This window comes from Diplotaxodon limnothrissa, linkage group LG5 (genome assembly GCF_057381915.1).
Source record: "Diplotaxodon limnothrissa isolate DT_005_m linkage group LG5, D_limnothrissa_male_GT1.1, whole genome shotgun sequence".
In the NCBI taxonomy this organism is placed as follows: Eukaryota; Metazoa; Chordata; class Actinopteri; order Cichliformes; family Cichlidae; genus Diplotaxodon; species Diplotaxodon limnothrissa.
Window position 1 is genome coordinate 38102822 of NC_140600.1, and position 26114 is coordinate 38128935.

The window sequence follows — 26114 nt, forward strand, 5'->3', positions numbered from 1 at the left end:
TTAAAACATGTTGTGAAATTCTTTATTTCTAATATTGTAACCTTGTGCCACCTTGGGCTTTTTGTGTCAAAGTAACTCAATAAATCTGTAACTTGAATTTATATTTTCTGTCTTATGTTTTTACAAGTGTAATTATTTTGGGCACTTTTTTTTTTAAATCAAATTCAAAACACAGTAGATTTGGATATTACAAGCATTTGTATTTAAAATTTTTGAGTTGTATTAGCTTAAAATGGTTAACATTTTGAAACTAAAAATTAATTCCTTAAAGTTACTTGAGCTAGATTTGTACTTGAAACTCAAAATATCAAGTAGAGAGTACTAAACCAAAAATGTGGATATAACATAAAAACATTTATCAATGGTACTTAAAAATATTTATCTAAAGCTAATAAATAAAGTGTGTTTATTTAACTTTTATTTTTAAGTTTTAGTTACTTAAAATATTTTATGTAATCAGTTTCACCAAAAGTTTTGAGTAAAATTAACTTGTTGGGTTTTACAGTGTTGAAAGACTGAGTGTAAACACAAAAAATATTTTATTTTATGTGCTGGAATGTGCAGAAAATAGGTTTAAATAGGTTTAAAACAAATTTCTTCCAGTCAGAGAATGTTGCATATAATTAAATGTTTGCTTGATGCATAAAGTTAAAAGATTAAAACTAATAAAACAAGTTTTAAAAAGAGACTTTTCCATTTGATTACATTTTGTATGATGGATTATGCAGAAAAAGTAGAATTGGGCTGAAAGATCTATCGCTTTATCACCTCTTCAGGTTGTAAATCGTGTTTTTAAAAAGTAACTAAGTAACTAAGTAATTAATTACCTTTGAAAATAAGTAATCAGTAAAGTAACGGGATTACTTTTTGGGGGAAGTAATCAGTAATTAGTTACTGATTACTTTTTTCAAGTAACTTTACCAACACTGGTTGCCACCCAAAAGTAAATTGTCAATTTTTAATGTATTTTCTTCTATTTTCTTCTTTGACATCATTTTTCACATAAAACATTATTATATAAACATTTATATGTAAACCTGTCTTATTTTCCTGTTTGATTTTTTTTAATCTTTCCACTACTGTTAATGATAAAGACCTACAGTTGAATAAAAAGACAAAAAACACAGTGAAAAAGTAAAGACAGACCATTTGAGATCTCATGGATTACCTTCCATAGCATGAGGACCAGCAGTGCCAGCAGCAGGACACCTGCCAGGATGGCAATGAGGATGATCCACCAGGGGATCCAGTACTGGTCAGTAACACCGTGCTCGGGATAGATCATCACTGAAACCTGATAAGGAAGAAAAGATATTCAGCTCAAAGCTTGAAGCAATGCACAAACAGCAATTTAACAGTAAAAATGTTTATTTTTTAAATGAATGTGTGTGAAGTACCAGTGCAGCAGCATCCTTAAGGACCAGATGTTTGATGCTGGACTTCACAGTGATGTTGGCTCTGACCAGCAGCTCCAGAGCACTGACTGCTGGGAAGTCCTAAGAGACAGACAGAAACAAAGCCAGTAGCAAGTTTGTGTTTAAAACAAGGAAAACTGCACAGAGAAGCATTAAAATTTTAGCCAAAGCAACATAATGTTTGCTCCACTAATTACATCATATAAAGTATTCACACAGTTTAATAAAACTAGTGTTTGAGCCAAAACTATGAAATAGTGAGATTTAAAGAGAAAACAAACTAGACTCTATTTCCTTTAGGTGCTTTGCTGATCCCTTATTTCCTAAGGGATCATTACATGATTAAAGGAGTCCGTCCAGATGCAAACATCATTTATCCAGGCTTGTGACCTCTTGTTCTCCTCGTCCCAAGGAGGAGATACAAACAAGGCAAATTTAATGACAAATTCAATTTCAAAATTGTAAATAAATTTCTACTAAAAAAGAGTTTCCAGTCAATTTTATTGATGTTTGATGGAAAAGCAAACTAACATATTCACATATTCTTACTCTTTGATCTCAGTGAATATTGAAAATTGAAAGTTCATTTGACTTGGTCGCCAGACATCGTCTGTAACATACGAGCTTCCTGACATCAGTCGTCACTGTGTAAATGCGTTTGCTGCAGTTATCGCTCACTCGCTGCTCGCTGCAGCAGCTGTGACAGTTGGACTGAAGCTGAGCTTGAGAGTAATATTCAGAAAGGTGCTGATGTAATATTACCTCTATGAAACTGCTGTTCCACAGTCTGGCGTGGATTTTAAGCACAGCCTGACCGGAGAAGCTGTGGAGAGGACACTGGAACAGCACACAGCGTGCTGACCCCAGCAGGCAATCCTAGAAAACAAAGTCACACCTGAATGTAAACTGCTGTGGAAATGAAAGAGGACTACGTGTTCACATTTTAAAACTGTTGAGTTGTTTGAGTGCATTGGCAGGAAATCAATAACCCACGTTCTGGTCTTTTCCCTGGCTCTCTGCTTCTTGTCCTTCTTACCAGTTTGAGCGACTTGCGTCTGTCTGAAGCTGCCACAGCAGGCGTGGTCTGTCCCACGCTGCCTTTAGTCATGATCTGACCTTCCTCCTCAGGGTGGGAGCGGCGTTTTCGCCCAACCTGCTGAAATAGATGCATTTATATGCATGTTTCAACAAAAGGTTCAAAAAGGTTTTGTCAAAATACAAAGAGACAGCATATAATATATTATAAAGGATTTTTTTCATTAACTTCTCTCCTAAAACAGTGTAAAACACAGAAAAAGAGAAGATTAAATGAACTGCTAACATACGTCATTCAGCACTGACTTCTGGACTGAGTGACTGAGTCCTTATCTTATTCCTATTATTTCTGTCACTTGCTGTTAAAACATGGACTTGTGAGCCTTTTTCCAATGAAATAAATTGCTCTTCAAAAATATTGTTTGCCCTGAAAAATTAAAAAAAAAAATTTGAGAAAAAATGCAACTGAAATATTATTTATTATTATTTATTCAGGGAAACATGACTAGTACAAAATAATTGTATACCAATCAAGTACCTTTCATTTGACCAGATTCCATTAAATGTAATGCTTTATATTTTACTTATGTAACAATATATCATGAAAAATTAACATGTACTCAAATTAGTTAAAGTCAGCATATATATTTTTGTGTGTATGTGTAAACAAATGAGCCAGTTCAAAGTCGGCAGTGACTTGCTCCGCCTACCCCGTGACTGCCCAGCTCTGCAGGTGAGGAGCCCTGTAGCTTCAGAGGATTCAGAGCTGATGTAGGGCTGCACTGTGTTTCCGGGTGGCCTTGAAACGTCAAGCTGGCAGGATACAGGAGCCATTTCTCATTGGCCAGCTCATAGGGCCACATAATGTTGAGGAAGGCAGAGCCAAGTGTCTGGAGAGCTTGACCGGGATTAGCAACCTGACAGAGGGAAAAAAAAGAAGCTTACATTTAATAAAGTATGTTCATAGACGTTTCTGTCTTGGGTCCTTTTTTTTTTTGCTATTATGAAAAGATAAAATAAACAAGACGGACTGAGAGAAGGCAAACCTCTCTGGGCAGTATTTACTTTTAAGGAGATAGTATTGTATTTTGTAAATATTCATTTTGAGTTCTCTCTTGTTTTTAAAGGTACATTAAGAAGTTGCAGTGCAGTAAAAGCAAGTCCAATGAGCATGCTTTTGTTATTGGCCCCACTGAAACCTATTTTAATATACTTATAATATACTTTTTTCTTCTTCTTTTTTACATGTAGGTGGCAAAACAGCATCCCAGATAGCCACAAACTCTTTTCTCACCACAAACTCAAAATCCACAGCGCTGCCGATGTCGTCCAGACTGCTCATAGCACTCTCACCCCTCACTGCACCGCTGAAGAACAGCTTGTCGGGATTGACGCGCCTAATGCAGAAAGTACAGTGACCATCAGTGTGTCAGAAGGCTGGAAACACAAAACTTAACATTACTATCATTACATCACTGTCTATTGCCTCACTATTCAACCACTTTTACTGATGAGCAAAGCATTCATAATTGAATTTAAAAACCTTTTAATAAATGAGCTAAATATTATTAAAATACATGTGGTTTCATTTTAAATTTTCACACTTCCAAAGGTCATTCTCTGGTTAGAGAGGTATAAAGTGAGCACATTTCCACTTGTTTATAATGGTGCAGGCATAAACACATGAAGTCCTGGTTTTAAATCTTGAACCTCAGTGTGGAAAAAAACACAGCTTCAGCGAAGAGTTGGAACAAGCTGATCAAATTTATGTGACAGATAATGTGGAATGAAATGATTTTACCAACCATAAAGCATGTGAGGGTGTTTTAGTAGACCTACATAAAGCAGCTTTACTGCCACAGACTCCTTTATAGACTGAAGGTGTTACTCACCCACTGACAGACAGAGGGAGCTCTATCACAACTTTAGCGTAAGCTGTCACAGGGACCAAGTCAGGCTGTTCGCTGATGCTGAGGACAAAACGATGAAAGAACTCAGATGAAAGTCAAAACATAAAAAGTAAGAATGTGATCTTTGTGGTCACATATCAGGGAAAATGTGGAAAACTTACGTTTTCAGTGAGAGCTCAGCTGTCAGCTCGGTGGTCTCAATAGTGATGTTAGCTGTGCTCAGACTGATGGAAAATTTCAGCTGAGGGAAAAAACATGAGAATAAAGTTTTTTTTTTAAATATGTTTTTGCTTCTTTTGTTGAGTTTAACAATAAACACACAGTTTTGTCTTACTTTAGAGTTTCGTTTGACGGGGTTTCCCAGGTCGCATTCAACCTGGGAGCCATTCTGGTTTGCTTGACATCTCATCTGCAGTCAAATCAGACAAATACTATCAGAGGAACACGTCATCAACTCTAAAACAATAGTCTGAAACTATATTTAGCAGATCTCACACCTGCTCTGGGATCCTGGAGCCGGCGTATGACAGTGTGTTTGGCAGGGAGATAATAAGCTGAGCAGCATGAGCATCATCGCCATCCTCCTCGGGGTAAAGAGGGTCAGAGGGCATGTTGGTGACGGTGATGTCCAGCACCACCAGCCGCTGATCTGAGAGAGAAAACACCTGCACATCGTCCTCATCTCTGTAAGACGGCAAAGGAGGCAAAAAAGACAAAACATTTTTAAAGAGAGGCATTTCAACATAGTCTGAAGGTTGAGCAGAAATAAGCTGAGTAAGCAATCTTAAGATAATTGTAGATTTTTTGTGGTAGGCCTGTAAACTGTAAACTCTTTATTCCAATATGACACTTTGCCTATGCATTCATCTGCAGTGACAGCTACAGAGGAGCTTTTGGGAGATTAGTTAGAAAAGCTTGAACCGTTTCAACTTAACATTACTTCTGTGTAAGATTTATTGTTATTTATTTAATAAAAAAAATTAAAACAATAACAAATTAGATATGATACCATACTGAAGATTTGCCATTAATCATCACTATCATCTCAGTCAGACAACAAAAAACTGTTGGGGTGTCGGGCTGCACAGCAGATACTTACTTTGGCAGAGGGATGAAGAGGTCAGAGTTCAGGGGTCGAGTACCAAACTGGTAGCTTAGCTTCAGGTTGCTCTGGCAGATTTTGTCATTGCCGCATCCTTCTCGCAGAAAGTTCACCTTCAGGGATTAAAAAAGACAAATATTAGGCTGAGATCAGGAATTCAAGAGGTTTTATAGTTTTAAACTTTTGTGGGTTTTTATAATCTTATGCCAAAGAAACTGGTCAATCATTTGATTAACGCTGACAACTCATTTTATGCTTTAAATGATTTATCAGTTCACTAAATACTGCACTGGGTGCATTGCTGTATGCTACAAAAGTGTATATGCAGTTGCAAAGGTAAGTAAGAGATAAGCTTAATGAGGAGCCTGTCGTTGAGTTGAGTTGAAAAAGTTTAAAAGCAGCCCAAGTATAAGAACAGGTTTAAATGCTCTGTTTTGAGTTTATTTTATGTGTCACAGATTTGGCTTAAATGATCCTTGCTGAGTCTAAATTAATGAAGAAACACAATGTTGATGGAAAGCATTACATAAAGCTTTGGCTTGTTTATGTAGTAAATTATGAGCAGCAGGAGCTCATAAAAATTAAATCATCCTTAGAAATACTTCTTTTCCTATTTTGCTGCAGACCTCAGAGTGGAGCGTATTGGAAGGGGAGACATTGAGTATTGGCGGCAGCTTCTCCAGCCTTTTTGCAGAGTGTCTGCGTGGCGGCACGGGCTTGATAGTGTGGGTTATGACCAAAGAGATGGGACGCAGTTTGTCACGGATGTTCTCCTGCACAGAGGGAAAATGTAAAATTAAACTTCTGGCCAAAGTTACAGCAGAAAAGAATGAAATAGTTAATTAAAGAAATGTCTATTCAACTCAGCGTCCTTTTCATACTGGGATACTCCATACAAATCTGCCTTCCACAGTAAAAGAAAGAAACACATCCATGAAATTAAATTACTGACATGCAGCTGGAAGACAGCGTTGGTGCACACAGCGTGACGCTGCCGATTTAGCTGCACTTCTTCTGTCTGTGTGTACTCCGGCTCCAGTAAACTGCGGCCCAGGAAGGTAACGCGATGCGGGAGGCCCACCTTCCTGCGCTCTGTGTCTGCTTCAAAGCGCACTACGAGGGCTTGAATGGAGTAAAATGGGGGAGCACATAGAGGGAGACAGATGGGTTGAAATACAGAAATGTCAGGACACACACACCGAAAGAGCACTTAAAGAACCCACCGGGGACAGAAGATATACTAAACCCATCTGAGGAGGTACAGTATTACACAGCTGTGATTTAATCATAATAAGATCTAATGTTACCTCACAGATAAGGTTACTTTCTACCGTAAATAGAAATGACTCCTGTCACTGTGGGGAGTGATGCAAAGCCCCGCGAGAGCAAAAGACAGAAACAGTCGTGGAAGCCGATGTGTGACTTACTAATGTGTGGAGAGTAGTGAGTTGGGTACGCTACGAAGGTGAAGCAAGCCTTGACCTCCACACTAAAAACAGAAAACCACGAAGAGGAAAAAAGACATGATCTTTAGGAGCTTCAGGACTATAGAAGAACTTTAAATGTTTTTATTATCAGTTTGTTTGGTTAAGTTATCCTATAAGTTTAGTGCATTATGAGTGAGTGAGTACCAGACTCCATCTCTGTCTTTGCAGTTGGACTGCTCCAAATCTATTTGTGGAGGATCAATAGTTATGTCTCTCTTCACATGGATGACAGGACGAGATCTTGAGGACAAAAAAAGAAAACTTTTAATAAATTATTGATAATATGTTTTCATCCCTTAGATAAATGCACTGTCATCAAAATGTTTTCGGAGGTGTTCAACCAAAATCTTTCCTCACCTGAAGAGAACCACTGAATCGTTCAGCGAGCCCACTGCCACATCTGGGTAGTGATTGTTGTCGATATCCAAACCCCCTGAGATAGAATATCCAAAACGTCTCACATCAAAGTCCCGGCCATCCAGCACCTAATGGGATGAAGAACACTCAGTTTTTCCATCTCTTTCTCTCATTCACTCCTTCTGATTTTGACCTTTAATATTTCTTTGCAGTCGCTCATATCCAAAGCAAACTTACCTGAGCAGGTTTTGTCTCAATTCCAGATTTTGAGCCTCTATAGATAAAAACTTTTCCATCTCCATCAAACGGTGCTCCCACAGCAATATCTGTATAGATGTCAGACAAACTGGTTTCCAACACTACATTCTTATTGTAATGGTTTAAACCATAAACCACAGTTTGATATAGAAGACTTTCAACACATTAAACTGTTTCACTGCTGGAACCATTTAATGTTTTCCCTTATTTTCTAATATTTATATTCTGTTATACATCTATTATATCCTGATGAATGCTCATATTAAACATGACCATCATCATCCAGTCAGTGACTTATATTTAGCATCACTCACAGTCGTTGGGTTTTCCATTCAGCGAATCAAACAGCAGAAGTTACCTTTTAAGATTAAAACATTCTGAGTCAATAAAAAAGTTTTTCTTGTACCTCCATATCCGTCCTGGTCCAGATCTCCAACGTTGCTGACTGTCATCCCAAACATGGAGTCGTATGTCCCGTTGAGGCGGATGGGCCGAGCCTGATCATCCCAGTGACCAAACGGGTTTAGATACACATAAACAGCTCCACCAATCTCTGCTTTACGGTCAAAAAAGTTAGGAGCTCCAACAATCAGGTCCGTCCAGCTAGCAAACAGAGGCGGAAAAGTAGAAATGAACACTTCCTTGAACAAGTCTCTTCTAATCTACATTCACAGTTGGCCTTGAATATGCATTTTATGCATTTTACACAGGAAAATGCTGTTGCAGGATTTAGGTGTTAAAAATATGATCTTGTGTTTATAACTTTAAGATGAATTTGACATTTTTGTGTAGAACATGACCGTGCGGCGGTCGCACTTTTCTCCTCTCCTGCCCTTATCTTCACTGCTTAGCTTCTTATGTCCTTGTCTTGTGTTTTTACTTACTTTTCTCTGGAACACTCTCTCACAGTCTCTAAAACCTAAACTGGTCTCTGAATGCAATTCATGCGGAGACCCCTTCGGCACCAGTTGCGGCCTCAAGGCTGGAGCTGAACAAAACACCCTCATAACGACTGTGTTTAGACTGATCCCCCCTCCCTTTCCAAACGCCTTCGATGCTTGTGCCCCACCGGGGAAGATGGCAGTCGACTGGACCAGCGCAGACATGCTGCAGGACCGGATGCGCCGTCTACACCGGCTCTCTCTCACCCTTTACCCGCCCCTGTTGCTTGTCTTGTGTTTCTATGGTGTATTGATAGTCATGTGCTTTTTGTGCTGAGGTGTTTTTTCTGTTATCAAACTGTTCTCCCACTAGGAGCTCAGTCTGAGTGGAGTTTTTTTTTCTCCTCCTCTTACCTCATGTTATGTATTTTCGTTGTTTTTTTCCTATCAGCCTACCTTTCTGACATGTCTCCCCAATGTGATGTTTGTGTGAAGTTGGTCAGAAGGTTCCTTTGTAAGTGTGCATACGCCATTAGCGTGCTGCCTGCTGTAACCCTAATTTCCTTCGGGATTAATAAAGTATTCTGATTTTGATTCTAATTCTGATTTCTATGGGTTATATGATTTTGTGATGGTCATCCTGACTGACTTCCTATTTAGCCTTTGCTCACCCATCACTGTTGAGATCTGTGGTGGCAACTGAATATCCGAATGAAGAGGCCAGCTCCTCCCCCCAGAAGATGTGCTGTGGCACCAACCGGTACACATTGTCTTTCTTCAGCAGCACCACCGCCCCGGTGTGATTGGCTCGGGGAGCACCGGCCACGAAGGTTAGCTCTCCGAGAGTCATTATTCCCATGGCAGAGTCAACAGAAAACCCTAGAAGGTGAGGAAGAAAAGAAAAGTAGAGGAGGAAGGAAAGAAGGAAGTGTTATGGGTTAATATCGACCGTGGGGTTCAGAGGATCACCTCCTCTGAGTGTGCCATGTTCTGCTCATCTTCTTACTAATGAAATGTGGGCCTTAAGTGACTATTGATTTTGTGCCTAACTCATGATGGGTGTAAATGTCCTGTGTGCTGTGCGTGTGAAAGGCTGTGTGTCTAGTGGAAGCAAAAAGGCTGGTTGTGATAGTAACATGAGATGTATTGACGTTGGCCTAATGTCTCCTGAGATTCATGATACCAAAGCTCTGCACTGGTTGCCTCTGGTGAAGGCGGAGTGTAAACATGGTGGGTGGACGTTAAGCAGATTTATCGCCTGAAGCATCTCCTCTTCTCTGTGAGTGTGCTTTGTGAAAAGATAATCTGCATGTGTGTGGAGGAATTTGAGGATGCGCATGCATGTAAATCAGGTAAAGCAATTCAGCGTGTATATAGAGGAGGAAGGATGTTTGCATCATGTGCGGAATATTTCTGATCAAGCTGTGAAAAATGACACAAAACATATGAAACATTTTTCCTGAACGCAGGCATTTTCTACATGCACTCGCTATACTAGACTAAAAAGCAGGCAGCTGGTGCAAAAAGTGAGGACAATCTGTCTCCATCGGGACATGAAGGACATTTGTTAGTCCTGAGTAAACATGCAGAGGGAGACAAGACAGAGACAAACAGTGAGCAGCTCCAGGGTGGCAGGTGGGGAATGCAGCACTGCAGCTTCTATAAAACCAGCAGATGTGGGAACAAGCTGCAACTTTTTCCTCGCAGGCTTTTAGCTCACAAGCTTGCAACATGGTAGAAACTATAAAGCTAATTAAGGAATGAAAGGATAAGGAAAAAAGTTTTTGCAATGTTAATCTTAATAAATTGCTTAGTTTTTATTTGAGTTAGACTGTTAGACAGAAAAAAGAGACAATTTGGAGAGCACAATGGAATTTCCGATATTTATTTTTTTATTTCTTTATTTTAAATATTCTCTTACCTACCTGCTAAATATGTCCTAGCCATTGGTTTAGTCAGCAAATACTCGAGGTTGTACAGTGGGGCAAAAAAGTATTTAGTCAGCCACCGATTGTGCAAGTTCCCCCACTTAAAATGATGACAGAGGTCAGTAATTTGCACCAGAGGTACACTTCAACTGTGAGAGACAGAATGTAAAAAAAAAAATCCATGAATCCACATGGTAGGATTTGTAAAGAATTTATTCATAAATCAGGGTGGAAAATAAGTATTTGGTCACCTCAAACATGGAAAATCTCTGGCTCTCACAGACCTGTAACGTCTTCTGTAAGACGCTTTTCTGTCCCCCACTCGTTACCTGTATGAATGGCACCTGTTTGAACTCATCATCTGTATAAAAGACACCTGTCCACAGCCTCAAACAGTCAGACTCCAAACTCCGCCATGGCCAAGACCAAAGAGCTTTCGAAGGACACCAGGAAAAGTATTGTAGACCTGCACCAGACTGGGAAGAGTGAATCTACAATAGGCAAGCAGCTTGGTGTGAAAAAATCAACTGTGGGAGCAATCATCAGAAAATGGAAGACATACAAGACCACTGATAATCTCCCTCGATCTGGGGCTCCACGCAAGATCTCATCCCGTGGGGTCAAAATGATCATGAGAACGGTGAGCAAAGATCCCAGAACCACACGGGGGGACCTGGTGAATGACCTGCAGAGAGCTGGGACCAAAGTAACAAAGGTCACCATCAGTAACACACTACAACGGCAGGGAATCAAATCCCGCAGTGCCAGACGTGTTCCGCTGCTGAAGCCAGTGCATGTCCAGGCCCGTCTGAAGTTTGCCAGAGAGCACATGGATGATACAGCAGAGGATTGGGAGAATGTCATGTGGTCAGATGAAACCAAAGTAGAACTTTTTGGTATAAACTCAACTCGTCGTGTTTGGAGGAAGAAGAATACTGAGTTGCATCCCAAGAACACCATACTTACTGTGAAGCATGGGGGTGGAAACATCATGCTATGGGGCTGTTTTTCTGCCAAGGGGACAGGACGACTGATCCGTGTTAAGGACAGAATGAATGGGGCCATGTATCGTGAGATTTTGAGCCAAAACCTCCTTCCATCAGTGAGAACTTTGAAGATGAAACGAGGCTGGGTCTTCCAACATGACAATGATCCAAAACACATCGCCCGGGCAACAAAGGAGTGGCTCCGTAAGAAGCATTTGAAAGTCCTGGAGTGGCCTAGCCAGTCTCCAGACCTCAACCCCATAGAAAATCTGTGGCGGGAGTTGAAAGTCCGTGTTGCTCGGCGACAGCCCCAAAACATCACTGCTCTCGAGAAGATCTGCATGGAGGAATGGGCCAAAATACCAGCTACTGTGTGTGCAAACCTGGTAAAGACCGATAGCAAACGTTTGACCTCTGTTATTGCCAACAAAGGTTATGTTACAAAGTATTGAGTTGTATTTTTGTTATTGACCAAATACTTATTTTCCACCCTGATTTACGAATAAATTCTTTACAAATCCTACCATGTGGATTCATGGATTTTTTTTTCACATTCTGTCTCTCACAGTTGAAGTGTACCTCTGGTGCAAATTACTGACCTCTGTCATCATTTTAGGTGGGGGAACTTGCACAATCGGTGGCTGACTAAATACTTTTTTGCCCCACTGTATCTACTGATTAGTCTCCAATGATGTACTCCTTAGTGTCCTACTCTTACTATATATAATTTGTTATCCACATTTTATTTCATTTACGTTTATATTTTTCCTCCTTTGGACCAGAGAGACAGTAGCTGACAATAAAGGATGTTATTTTGTTTTATCTATAAAATAAAGGCGCTCACACCTCCTTTGATTTGCAATAACTAACTGCTGTATGATGCAATATGAGTGTAAGTATTTTTTACACATACCACTTCTGCATTTGGCATAATTTTTGTTAAATAAATCACATGGTGTATTATGTCATGTGTGATGTTCATCTTAAGATGTATTTGCTATATTTTATTTATCATAACTCTTTTTGCCATGGCTATACATTTTAAGTAGAGTTTATTTCTTGACTAAAAGCTTCTTTAGACTAAAACTGAATTTACCTGATAAAGAGCCAAAGATGATACTTGTAAATGTTGATGCTTCTATGTACTCGTTGTTTCGACGCTGACTTTTCTAATTATGACTACTCTTCGGGTGCAGCCTCAGCATTAGTCCCTTTAGCTTGTAATGAAGAGATTCTATGTGTAATGTTGGATTTGGCCTTGATGGAGATAAAAACAAAGCTTTCTTTTCATTCAGCAGGCCGTCACTTCTTTAAATGAATACTTTTACTGTTCCTATTGGACACAATACAGTGATATTTCAGATCCAACAAAAGCTGCAAATTCCTACAACAGTCTCTGTCATTTTAGTAAGCATGCATAGGTGTGTCGTATCATCTGGTTAGGATCAATGGAAGCACGTGGGTTATAAATGAAGGCAAAAAGGTCATGTGGGAATTAGTGTTGTCAAGGAGACGGCTCAATACGGTGAGTAGGAGGGTAAGCAGGATTGGAGGAATGTGAATAAAGAGATTTATAGCAGATCCACACACTTAGAGGAAAAATAATGACCGGAAACCCAAAATAACAATGAATAGCTCCTGCTCAGCAGACTGTGGATCACTAACAACTGACACTAAATACTGAGAAATTCATCACAAAGCATCACATCATTATCTTGATAAAATGTATCTATTGTTTGAATGAAAATATCAGTGTGACAGTGCACCACTATTGATTCATTTGACCTTAGGCCTGTACTACAAAGTGAGTTCATCATACCGAGGGCATTCACTTATCCAATCAGGATAAGCAGTCACATGAAGCTAGGTATCAACTTGCTAAACTAAACCAGGATTTTGCCTGCACATTCACATGAAAAGGGTGGTGTTAGCGGCATCTGACTGATCATAATTATGGATAAACGTATTCACAGTAGACCCGTTCGATTTTCTTCAAAGAGAAATGAAGCTGTACTTTGGAGAAAATATGAAGTTCAAACATGTAATACAGATTTAAGGCAACAAAGCTGCTGCAGATAAAGCAGTAAGAGTATGTGTGAGAGGAAGAGCACTGTAGAGTGATACAGTTTTACTTAAGTATGGGCTTTAAGCGCATTGGTCAGTAAGACGAGAAAGGAGTGACTATATTAATAAAGTTTAGCCTACTTGAAGCCTGGAAGAAAAGCTGGCAAAAAAGCTGACGGTGGAACTCGACAGACTTATCACTTCACAACACTCTCATTAAGAATCTGATAGATTACAATCAAGAATCTCATTAAATTAATATGTAAAGGACAGTTTTAGCTTTTAATCTCTCAGCTGCTGCCCCAGTGGTATTCAACCCTTAGACTACGAGCAAATTAAGCCCAAAAGTAAAAGCAGGTGTCCTATTTTAGGTTCATAAGTTAATGCTTATAAAATAATAAACGTGTTGTAAAAGTGTTTGCAGCCAACAGGAAAAGAGTTTAAAGTTACTTCGAAGAATCAATATTTTTTACTGATACTCATCAAAGACATTAGAACCTATTAAAAAACTTTAGAAACAGAGGATTAAGGGATCTTCAAGAACTGGTAACCTTCTTGGTAACCTGGCAGGTCAATAGGCAGTGATTTTGCACCTGTTGATCTCTAATCTGGAACTGCTTCACAGCCTGAATGACCATTTTTGATATACCCCAGTGAGAAGTGAACCACTTTTGTTGTACAAACAACAACCCCGAAGCATCCGGGGTAAGCAGAAGTCTTCGTAGTACAGGCCTCTTACCATTATATTTGAAATGCTGTACAGACATTTGTGATAACCAGAGTTACTTTTCCTCTTTCACCGCTGTTACACTGGTATTTTTGCTTTTAAATAGAGCTTAATGAAACTTAATTGCTAGCCATTCATATTGATGCCAAAAACTCCATCAGCCCTCAGGCCATCATCCAGATTTCAATAGTCAGTAATGAAAAAATACCACACATAACAAATATATATAATATTCTCATCCACCTCAATTGCAGTTGGGTTCAATGCTTGTTAGCAAAAGTTAGCGTATTAACGTGTTAAAAAATTTAGCACTGATTGTAAATATGTTAGCATGCTGATGATGTGCCTCGGTATAGCCTCGCACAGCTGTGGACTCGTCTTGTATATTAGTTAAACCATTTAAAACAATTCGGTTTAGTATATCTGCAACTACTTAAAGTGAAACCACCACCAAGATACCCTGGAAAGCTTCATCCGGACAGACACATGCAAACTAACAAAAGAGATCGACAAACAACAGACAAACACCTCCTGCTACCCAAAGAGAAGGCCATCTCTTCTGCAACTATATAACTGTGCCAAAAATATAAATTAAATTAAATTTAAAAAATGAAATAAAAAAGGAAGTATAACTTTGGATGGCTGTCTCTTTTTAACATAGATTACACACTAAAATCTATATAGACAGACAGACTGTGTAACTGATCAGAAAGGATTAAGACAAAGACGGAGAAAAACAAGATACTATGTCCACTACAAGTCCAGTCCGGTCCAAACGACAGCACCTCAAGCCTACAAACCTAGGTAGCTATTATGAGCTACATCCTCAAACGATGTGGGCCGCCTTGATGGTTCCAGAGTTTTGTACAGCAGCGCATCTTCAACGGGGCTAGCCATGAACAAGAGCCCTATGGCCCAAAACAGGAGGAGAAAACAGAAAGAAGCAGAAAGAGGAGCGTGGGGAGGGTGTGATGGAATGGTGAAATGGTGGTGGGGGTGGAAAGAGGAAGAAAAGGGGAGAGGGAGGTGCAGGTGAGAGGTTGTGATTGATTGCTTTCTGTGTGGTGCTACAGTGGTTTGTCCTGCAAAACCACTGGGTACCTGGTGGAGAGATGACACGTCAGGCTCAGACTGTACACCACTGGCATTTTCAGACAATGGGCGGTAGCTGGAATGAGGATGACATCAAGTATTTTCCCTTGTTTTCCCAAGAAAGTGAGCAAATAGTAGCAACATGAGGACTGATCCTGTCAGGCTACATGTCCACCCACAGTCAAACAAAGGCTGGAAAAATGAGGTGGAGTCCTGTTCAGGGCTTCATGAGTCATAAATTGCTGAGCTAAAAGTCATGTCCAGGAATAGTAGGAACACTACAAGATTTTCTTCAACCAATCAGAGGCAGTTTTGTTGCTACTGTAGCTAATTCCTGTGGTTAAGTCAGCTGTGTTGGGGTACAGTCTAAGTCCTGGTGTCATCCTCCCCCGGCCCTCTCTATCTCTCCTGTGCGCAGGCAGCAGTGAGCAGGGAGGGCAAATCCTACCCAGGTAACTGTGGTAGGGCACAGGGATGAGCTGGGCATTAAGTTGTTTTTCATCTGCCACCTCGTAAGGTCCGTCGTCATAGATACCGAGGTCAAGCAGAGTCTGGTTTAGGAGCTGAACACGCATCTCGCCTGGAAAGGAAATAGGTGAGGGCACAGCACGGTGACAAACACAGATTTGCACATTATCTTAAACAACAGGGACAAGGTCATAGATACGCATGCTCACGTGTTGCTTCCCAAATCCAGCATGTGACAGAATTTAGACATTTTAGAACAGGCGTTGTGTAAATTCAGCTTTTATTCCATAAAGCAGCCTTTTATTAAAATATGAATCATCCAGAAACTGATGTTTGCATCCAATATATCTTAGACCATTTATATTAAATGGATTAAGCTGTGCTGCATATTTTCAGTGTTCAATCAATAGACTGGCCTATAAATTAATTGGATTGTCCTGTTAGTAGTACTTATTTAATTAGACAGTTTCATTGCATTGCTTTTCTTCTCTAGCATGCATTAGCTGCAACAGGAGTTTCTTCTCATATTTCTTTTACATTCGTGGTAAATCGTCTTTGCACTGTAATAGAACAACACTCAGAAAGGCATAAGAGAAGGAATCAGTAGATACTAAAGACAAAAAAAACCCCTGCCAGTTCCTTCTGCTTAGCATTCATCTTTATGAATGAAACGGGGCATGTCAAGAAGGGATCCATCTGAAAGATGATTTCCAGCCCTTCGTCACCCCTTGCATGCATTTTTGTGAGCAGTACATTCAATCCCAAATCACACTACACAGGTTTTCCTCTGGTCTTCCGATTAGTAAAACATGAAACTCTAAATAAAGGCTTCTATCAGTCGGTCACATTACCTTTCCAGTTGTATGTTCCTGGAGCACCGAACAGAATGAAGTTTTTGTCTGGGGTGAAACTGACAGACAGGCCCTGCTGACAGAAACCGAACTGCTCGTGTCCCTGTGGCCGACCCTCACAAAACTTCCATTCTCCTCCGTCCAGGTCATCTCGATTAGTCAGGTCCTCACTCAGGACATAGCAACGGCCAATGGGATCCCGAGTCTCTGACGACTGGTTTACACGTTGCCTCAGTTCGTATAGATGAGCGCAGGTCTGGTGAAGGGGGAAAAACGCATTAGGGTTTCCTGGATATCAGTTAGCCTTTGATTTTTTTTTAAAGAATATGATACTATGCAACAGTGTAATGACCAAATTAGTCTTCATCATTATAAACAACAACTTGGCAGATGAACCAAAGCTGGAAATGCACAATGTCTGCTCTTATATCTCTTGATCATCAGCACAACGTGAATTTACCCAATTTGGGCATTTGGTACTCACCACAACCTTCCCTCCAATGCCCTGACTCTTGACTGTAACTCCCAGCCACTGGTTGTGCTTGCTCTCTCTGTCCCACCTCACTGAAAGAGAACACAGAGTGAACTGTCAGTCATGACGGCTTCTATATTGTATTGTTTTCTGGTTACAAGCAAACAGAACTTTGTTATTTATTCACTTCACCTATTAGAAGTGTTATTTCACTTCTCACTTCACAAAAATGAAGCAGGTATCTTTATAAATATGATACAGTAACAGTATATATTTCCATGATGTCATTAATATTCTGCCTGGGATAATGTAGTTTATAATAAAGATAATTCTCTTTGACCGACGGAGGTCCAGGTGTTATTTAGATTTCTTAAAGCCCAAGTTGATGTGTTTAAAGTTTTGTCTTTGGTTGAAGTGTTTAATTTCACAGTACAGAGAACAAAGTGAAACACCAAGAATAAAAGTCACGTCATAGTTTGGTTGATGAATTGACAAATTAACCGACAAGTTGTTTCAGCTGCACTTGAAACCCACCGTCTCCATCGATGTCAACCCTCTCACAGTCGTACTCCTCTGGTGTGATCGGACACCTGAACAGGGCTCCTGGTCGACTGCCCGTCAACTTACCCTGCCCTGCCGCCCTTGGAGCTCCCACCAGTATCCTAAATAAAGGAAAATGAAAGGAAAGTTAATTGTAAAACCTGGTGTCAAACGTTGATAGTGCATAATACAAATTAAGGTTTCCTCAAAGCTGTTCTTCACCTTAAGTTGCCATTACTGTAAAGTACAATTACGTGCAGTTCAAGAGACACCCTGAACACGAGGCTACATTCAGTAGAGTATGTTATGTTGCCTGAAATATATTTATGACAGCTCTGGGAAATCTATATCTAGTGTACCTTGTTTGCACTCATATCCAACAGCTATTATCAGTTGTCCCTAAATAACAAGGCCCAGAAAAGTTTTATTCTCAGTGAGGTGGTTGCTGATATTTTAGGGCCAGTGTCACGGCCCTCTGCCTTATTAGGAGTGGCTGATTCAGGCCAGGATGCTATTTAAAAACCGAATGTTCACATTCCACCCAACACTGTCAGTCATGGCATATGCATGGAAGCGAGACATGGGGAAACACAGAAGACAAAGCAAAAAATAAAGAGCAGAACAGGAAGCCTGAAAAACAGATACCGAGGTCTACCCTGCACTGCCACCGAACTGTGCCTACAGGTCTAATTATGACAGTGATGTTAGCTATGTCAGTGCTACGCTCAGCTGTGCAAATACACCCTGTGCAAAATGCTCCAGCCAACAGCTCTCCTCCTATCTACTCCCTAACTATCTACTGTTATGTGCACACTTAAATTAGAGCTATCACTGTGTGAGGGAAGACTTTAAATAGAGTTTAACAAGCTAGAAGCTTAGCATGGATCAGCCAAGAGTAACTCTAACCTGGTGTCTCAGTGTTTACAACGAGGCAGCTATAACAACAATGCTAGGTGCTGAGCAACTCCTCTTTACTGGATAGTTCAGATCAAAATATGCTCGATAGCGTACACTGCATACATTTTACTGCACTGCATCCACTCTGCTCCTGGTAAAGTAATTGGATCAAAGGTGCATCATTTCCAACCTTATCCAGCTTTATCTGTAGCACGCGTAAAGCTGGATGTGGCGTCAGGCACACAAGCAAGACATTATTACATTACTGGAATAACACAAAGCCTATCTAGTCATCAAGATCTTTATCTAGTCTTTTTGATATCACAACAGTGTATTTAAATGCATCTCTCTAAGTTTTATGAAGATTTAAGCCTTAATTATACTTTTTGCGTCAGTGAGTCTGATGAGGATCAAGTTACATGAATTTCGTCATCAGTCAGAGAGTATGGAGGTCTATGCAGATGTCCATGTGCTTGCCAGTGTTTTATGACAATGTGGACCAGCTAATCCAAGACTTTATATTAGAATGCACCACCTGCGCATCCTCTCCAGGTGGACTTCAAAGAAATATAACAGGAATGACCACTTGGCTTTTCCTTGATTGTCTTCTGTGGACACAAACCGTCTGTCCATAGAAGACAATCAAGAAGAAGCTACAAGCAGCATGGCCTTCTGACAGTTAATCCAGATTTAAATTCTGCTCTGCTGAATTATTATTTGTGATCCCAGAGGAGCTGAGGATGCATTCACGTCACTAAATTGCTAACAGCAAAAAAGCTAAGGGTTATTTTGTAACTGTAACATGTAAACATGTACGCTATCAACAGAATTTAGATAATGTACCTTGCAAACATTAATACCTGCAGGTATTTATACAGTGCATGACTAATTAACTAATAATAGCACATTGACATACTAACTGCGGGCTAATAACAAGTTGTTGCATGTGCCAGTTGTGACTTTGGCTCCATACTCAGACAGGGTGTTCCTGTCACAAAAAAGCTGTACTAGCAGGCACACACTAGCAATTAAAGTAAATCAACTGCTGGACAACATAAAATGCTATATTATTTAAATATCATTTCACCTAAAAGGAAATGAGATATGATCAAATTACAAACGAGTCTTCTGCAGAGCTTTCATGGTCTGCATTCTCCACAACAGACAAAACTTTTATTTTTTTATTGAAGAAAAGAGCAAGTTCGCATAGGTAATGTGCAAACAGCATCCAGGGCAGAAACAACTATACACTGTTAACAGGACACTGGGTTTTTTGTTTGTTTGTTTATTTGTTGGTTGGTTGGTTGTTGTTTTTTGGCAAGCATCCATAAAGAGAGCACGCTAACATGAAGCTAGTGAGGAAGATCCCAGAGTGATGTTGAAGCTGAGTGTATGCTGACCCGAGTCCAGCAGCCAGACCCTGATCTTCATCGGGTAACAAAGGCAGTGAGTCAGGTTCAAACATAGCCTCTGTTTTTGCAGTAAAATTAATGGCAAATGCTGTGAAACGCACTTTGGGATGGTTTCCAGCTTTGCTGTTGGCTTTGAGTTCATACTCAAACACTAAAAAGCAGCTGTTGCATAGGTGCTCATTAGGACAGGAATTTGTGCAAGTGTGTGAAACTGCAGCCTTAACTTTATCTTTTAAAAGATAAAAGTAATTATATGAATAGGCCGTGTTAGGTAATGCAAAAGTAATATAATATGTAGTGTTAGAAATTAAGTAACATTATTAATTAAGTAACACAATGCAATAATAGTAGTATTCTGGCTGAGCAAAGCACACATAAGATCCAAAATGTTCAAAATGTTGATCTTAAAATATAAAACGCTGTAAAATTAAATTAAAGTAGCAAAAGCAATAATTAACCAGACACACTCTACTCAAACTGATATATTTAATAATGCATTAGCCTGTGTGGTTGTCATTGTGGCAGTTAGGTAACCTACTTTACTAATCCTACTCTGAACTGTCACCTTCTTGTGTTGGAGTAAAGTGGTTTCCCCTTTAAATGTGATGTATAAGAACTAAGTAGACTCAAATGGCAATACTTATGTACAAGTATCTCACAATTTGTATTTTACTACAGTCTACTCACATAAACTACCGCTGACACATCCCAGACTGCCAGACAGCTTAACTTTCTATTTTCTGCTCCTGTCGTCTCTTTCCTGACAAGTACTTCTGGTGAGGTGCAGCTGTGCATGCCTCAGGAGTGATTCCCCTCAACTTAACAACCAGAAACTAAAACAGCCACAGAGCGCAAACATGTGAAATGATGTTTCACATCACCAGTGATGCACATGCAAGAAAAACTAAATCTTCAAGTGATGTTACGCCGATGCAAATACACGTATAACAAAGAGGAATAACATATCACTAAGAAAAAAACCCCGAAACTGATAAGATCCGATCCCTCTCACGGCGCTACATTCCAGGAGGCTCTGGTTTATGTTTAAGAGTTAAGGTGATACCTCACTTCCCCCCACATGCTTAGATACATGGGCAGGTGTGAGGATGTGAAGCTAGAAGCTCTGATTATCTCTTATAGCATTATTATTTGTAAAAAATAAATTAATAATAATAACAAGACTTTTTTCCTTCAACTGGAAAGCTGTGAAAGCCAGAAGGAATTATTTCTGCAGAAATGATCTCATAACCTCTTATGTCTCATAAATATAAGATGAAACAAGTCAGAAAAAGTTTATATGCCCTAAAAGGTTTATTTATTTAAGTCAAATGGCTGAAGCCTCAAGTTAGAAAACTGTCTACATTAACATATTTGCAGAGATTCAACATTGTTTTCATTACTTACATGAAATTTGTTTGGAATTACACCTTTGCAAAATTAAGCAAAAAGTGTTGTGACCTTTTCCTGTAAGTGAATTCTGAAGACACATGTACCAAATTTGACACGAATAAATCTTGTTGGCTGACTTGAGCTTTCATTTATTTGCCCTTTACTCTGCTTCTAACTCATATCATTGTTTAGGATTGACTCAGACTGATCGTGCGCTTCACTGCCAAGCTCATTCTCTCAGTAAACCCACATTTGGTATGGTGTGTGCATGTGTGCCTTTGTGTGTGGAGGTGTGTTGTTGCTGACCCTGGGGGAGATATCAGGGTGTTGATGTGATGGTCTAGTAGAAAACCCACATGAACTCAGGCCCTGCAGATTCAGCACCAGCATGCATGTGTATGTATTACATTGCCATGTTGAACACATAGATTAGATAAGGCACCTGGGTTCTGTCTACAGCAGGAGACAGAGAAGACAGAAGCCCCTACCTGTTTATAGCCTCATATGAAGCTTTACTTGAGGATAGCTTTTCTACATGCCAGTGATCTTCATACTGGTGGGGGACAAACCACTGCAGGTGGAGAAGGAGGGGGAAAGCACGAAGCAAAAGTAAGTTGAATGAGTTGAATTTTCTTGGTAAAACTAAACAGATAAGAATTTTCTGATACCATTCTGCTGACTGTTACTTAACACAAACTCAGGTTGGCTCCTGTTTTATTATTATTGGTTGATTAAAAAAGTGTGGGATGTGATTTTTCTTTGGCTTTTGAAGTGTGGCGTGTCAGAAAGGTTTGGAGAACCGCTAAACTTTAACAACACATATGCAGTGTTAACTTACAGATGTTAAGTAGAAGACTGTTAGGTTGTTTGTTAGCTGTGTGCATCCAAATGCATCCATTATTTGCTGACATAAATTGGAACAAAGCTGTGCTTCTACTAGTAGTCAGTCAGACCGGCATGGTTACACCAGCAGGTATGGCACAAGTACAAAAGCTGCATTATTGTGAGGTCTTTATCTTACAATATAAAGCGCCTTGAGGCGACTGTTGTTGTGATTTGGTGCTATAAGATAGGAACATCTCCCATCACACATATAAAATCCTGAACTGATGTTTGAGAAGGGCATGAAAACAAACCGTCAGTCATTTTTTAATCAAGTAATTACAGTGCTCGAAGAGAATTACAGATTGCCCATTACAGAAAGCAGGAGGAGGGGCAACTTCACAAGGCTGTATGTAAATTAGTGCGTTCTTTGCACTTGAGAATTTAGAGTATGTACAGAAAAAAATGAAAAAATGTTGTCAACAAAACAGAATACCAATGCACAGTTATTACTGCTCCTTTCCAAAACCTCTTAAATGTCCACACCTCTGCTCTGATTTGTGATTTACAGCCACTCCAAGGCCATCATCCCCTTTTTCACTCGCTGATCATCACAAAAACAACACAGACACTCATTATGCTGCGCTCATATGTTCGCTGAGGGGAGCATGTGCAGTGACCCCAACACTCTCTCCACTATCCCATCCACCCATCCCCCATCCAGGTTGGGTGTCCACACACACGGTCTCTTCCTCCCTCACTCCTCCCCCACTTTCAGGAGTCACATCTCTCTGTTTAGCCTCCCATACAGCAGCCAGTGAGACCAGCAGGGAACCAGGACAACAATGTGATCAAGTTGAAAGAAATCCATCACATATGTTGCAATTTGGACCAATAATCCTGCAGTAAATAACAAAGAAAGAGCACAAAAATGGTATTATATATACAGCAGGGTTGGCCTATCCCACAGACTTGGTCTCCACGCGCTTGCAGCTTATTAAATTGTTTATACCAATTTTGGTAGTGTCCATCTTCCTGTTGAAGGATCACGTGTTCCTCTGTGGCTTGGCGAAAAAATTCCCCGAACCCTTACAATGAAATTCATATTCTCATAAATTAACTAGTACTCGTGCTAAAAACAAGGGTGCCTTTTCTTTGTTGTGAAAGAAATACTTGGGGTGGAAAGTGTTGACATGCCAGTCTGTAAACAAACCAATACAGCAGTGAAGAAGAAGATGCAAACATCTGCAGGGAGCTGAATTCAAAGCCCTGCATTGTTTGTTTAGAAAGAGAAAGCACTGGCACTTTTCACGCTTGTCCATTTAATCATTTTAAAGAGCAACAGCAGATACTTTTATCTGAAGCCCAACCCTTTTCTCTGAATGTTTCAGCCATGGGCTTTAATAGCATAATCACATTTGTGAAATGACTCAAATATGCTGCAAATATTTGCAGTGTTTTGTTTCACTGCATTATTGCTAGTGCTTCTGAGTCTGTGTGCTCACACCCTCAAACATCGTTCCACAACAGAGCAGCGTGAGATTGCTGCTCTATAGACAGAAGCTATAAAAGATCAGCATGGGGCCCAGAGGCTTTTTAGACCTTCTGTTGTTATCTTGGAGTAAGACTGTGACCTCTGACCTGGAAATACACAGACTCACGCATCACACTTGTATACACATTCACAAAATATATGCTATCGTGTGTATAAATGGCTGAAAAATGCATTAATACTCATGCAGATAGTACGCAGACTGTGAATTACAGGCCTACACACAGGCTGTCGAACAGTGTCGACCAAGGTGACGACTCTCGTGAACCTTGAGCCAAATGGCACTTTTTGTGTAAACACCTGACTCCAGTTTCTTGCTGACGAGAAAACAACAGCTGAGAGCGAGGTGACCGAGTTGTGAATCACCCTGTTTTAACATTTCCAGTATGGGCAGGCGAGCAGAGAGTTGGGCACTACTCGATAATTTGCAAAAAGAGAGAGACAGAAACAGCTGCCAGTTCCTGCAAATCTCCTCTGGGATATTGTGGTTCACTGCCCACGGATGTGACTCAACGTCCTGCCTGTATGTGAACATCACAATCGTGGTGCATTAATGTACAAAAAATAAGATTTGTTTTTTTTAGCTGACTCTCACGACAGCAAGAAGAGGCAGAAATGGTTCTTGAAGTACTTGGTAACCCCATCCTCACTGCACATGCATTTTTAACAACCCCCAAACTCACCACCTGCCCCCCTGATCAATGAATGAAGAGCCATTTCGGGGCATAGATAGGTAAATAATGGCCCTCGGGTACTATACCATCCCTTGTCTGTTCCTTTTATATTCTCATTTTGTCCCCCATCCCTGCCATTAGCTGGTCATACATGTATTGATCCGTCTCTGTACTTATCTATTAGGGTTCTCAAATTCCACTGCTAATTTTTAGTGTGTCTTATTTATTTCCCATTGTCATTGTTTTTCTTTAATTCATTAATGAACTGCAGTTTCTTGGTAGTTTGGTGCATAAGCTGTCTGGGCTCTCTGGAAACTCGAATCTACAGAATATAGTGAACCAAAAGCAGTTAAAAAGTCAATTCAATGTTAATATCCCAAAAATGCTTGTGATCACATTTGGAAGCCCATTAGTCACATGTGTTTATTCATATATGTAACAGCTTAATTTTAGTGATGCATAAACTTAGCCAACACACTACATTTCAACTTTCAAAGCATGGTGCCTTTTTATTCTGCATTTCATTGTAAGTCAGATTCGTCAGTTCAGCTCATATCTGTTGAAATTACTGACGCAAGTCTCAATACGACACTGCAACAATTATCTATTAAAGAACAAATAAAACATTCACTTTATATGATCACTGCCATCAAAATTGAAAAATTTAATTGAAAATCTAGTTTAATAATTCCAAACAAAAAGCATCAACATCTCTCATAATTTCCTGCTCTGGTCTGGTTTGCATGGCACGGTGTGTTTCTGGACACAGATCAGAGGCCCATCAGTTCTAAGTCGAGCTACTATCTAGGTGATTTATTAAACTGCTTCTTTATCAGTCACACACACACACACACACACACACACACACACACACACACACACACACACACACACATTTAATCAAAGAGAAGGCATGCAATGATTTATTCATCCCTGCAGGTCCCGTTACCATCAGACCCTCGACACCTCCCCCACATTCAGATCGTGCCGTTTTCATAAGTGAGTGCTGGGGTCAGCTCAACGTATTGCTAAGATTTTTATCGGAAATCAAGGAAAGCAAAAGGTCAGAGTCAAAAATTACAGATCATTATTTATGCAGTTAATGCTACAAAATGTTTAAAATTAAAAGCATATATGTGTAACCTCAAGATTTTATCTGTTCACTGTGAAATTCAGATGCAGAAACAGTTTCTGCAGCACTGCCTCCATCAGATCCAAGTTATATGTTTCAGCCTGACGCTGCAGATTGTGCATCAGCTTTCAGTGTGCACGCAGTCTGCAAAGTAATATTCCTGAAAGCTCTGGACCAGGCAGTGCTGCTTCCCACCGAGCTTTTGTCCAAGCCCAGGCAGTCCAGCAGAGGAACAGAGGAATGCTAAATAGACAGAGAGTGATTGGGAGGTAGAAAAAAGGGCATTAATCGAGTGTATGTGCACGAGAGACTGTAAAGCTCGTGCTGCATAGCCTTTGCTTTTTCTGATCCCTCATATAAATAAGCACTGCAACAATTCTTAGATTTATGAGGCTTTCACATGAATGGCCTCTGGGAGATTTAGTGAGAAAGTTACTGTGGGATCAACTTAAAGGGGGGAAGAGAGAGTGGGAAAAGAAATCATGAATTGAATTAGGGAGGGGAAAGGGGGGACGCTTCATTCTAAACTCTTAAGCCAGGGTGAAAAAGCAGCTTTTATCTGCCTGTTGTAATGTAAATGAGCACCCATAAATTCTTCTTTGTATAATAAATGTGTGAAGAAGTTCTGCTGTGTCCTGTTTAAAAACACTTATAGATATATAT

At 40.0% G+C, this 26114-nt stretch overlaps 1 protein-coding gene across 4 annotated transcripts in view; it reads right to left on the reverse strand.

Moving 5' to 3' along the window:
- Positions 1-26114, reverse strand: part of itga7 (integrin, alpha 7) — a 43310-nt gene that overhangs the window by 9518 nt on the left and 7678 nt on the right. The window contains exons 2-24 of one of the 4 annotated variants that reach the window (XR_014906200.1): positions 17568-17695; positions 17046-17125; positions 16562-16817; positions 14951-15058; positions 9117-9324; positions 7971-8167; positions 7544-7632; positions 7307-7434; positions 7094-7189; positions 6890-6951; positions 6415-6584; positions 6089-6235; positions 5460-5575; positions 4858-5044; positions 4695-4769; positions 4522-4601; positions 4343-4420; positions 3745-3847; positions 3161-3367; positions 2452-2568; positions 2178-2291; positions 1398-1496; positions 1169-1294 (exon numbers count right to left, since the gene is read on the reverse strand). Coding sequence is in view for 2 of the 4 variants with exons in the window: in XM_085353588.1 (XP_085209714.1) it covers positions 1169-1294; positions 1398-1496; positions 2178-2291; positions 2452-2571; positions 3161-3367; positions 3745-3847; positions 4343-4420; positions 4522-4601; positions 4695-4769; positions 4858-5044; positions 5460-5575; positions 6089-6235; positions 6415-6584; positions 6890-6951; positions 7094-7189; positions 7307-7434; positions 7544-7632; positions 7971-8167; positions 9117-9324; positions 15691-15822; positions 16562-16817; positions 17046-17125; positions 17568-17695 (2998 nt within the window). In the remaining 2 variants the exon portion in view is untranslated. Of the gene's footprint in view, positions 1-1168; positions 1295-1397; positions 1497-2177; positions 2292-2451; positions 2572-3160; positions 3368-3744; positions 3848-4342; positions 4421-4521; positions 4602-4694; positions 4770-4857; positions 5045-5459; positions 5576-6088; positions 6236-6414; positions 6585-6889; positions 6952-7093; positions 7190-7306; positions 7435-7543; positions 7633-7970; positions 8168-9116; positions 9325-14950; positions 15059-15690; positions 15823-16561; positions 16818-17045; positions 17126-17567; positions 17696-26114 lie in introns of all 4 variants that reach the window. The other 3 variants (XR_014906199.1, XM_085353589.1, XM_085353588.1) reach the window with 3 other exon arrangements.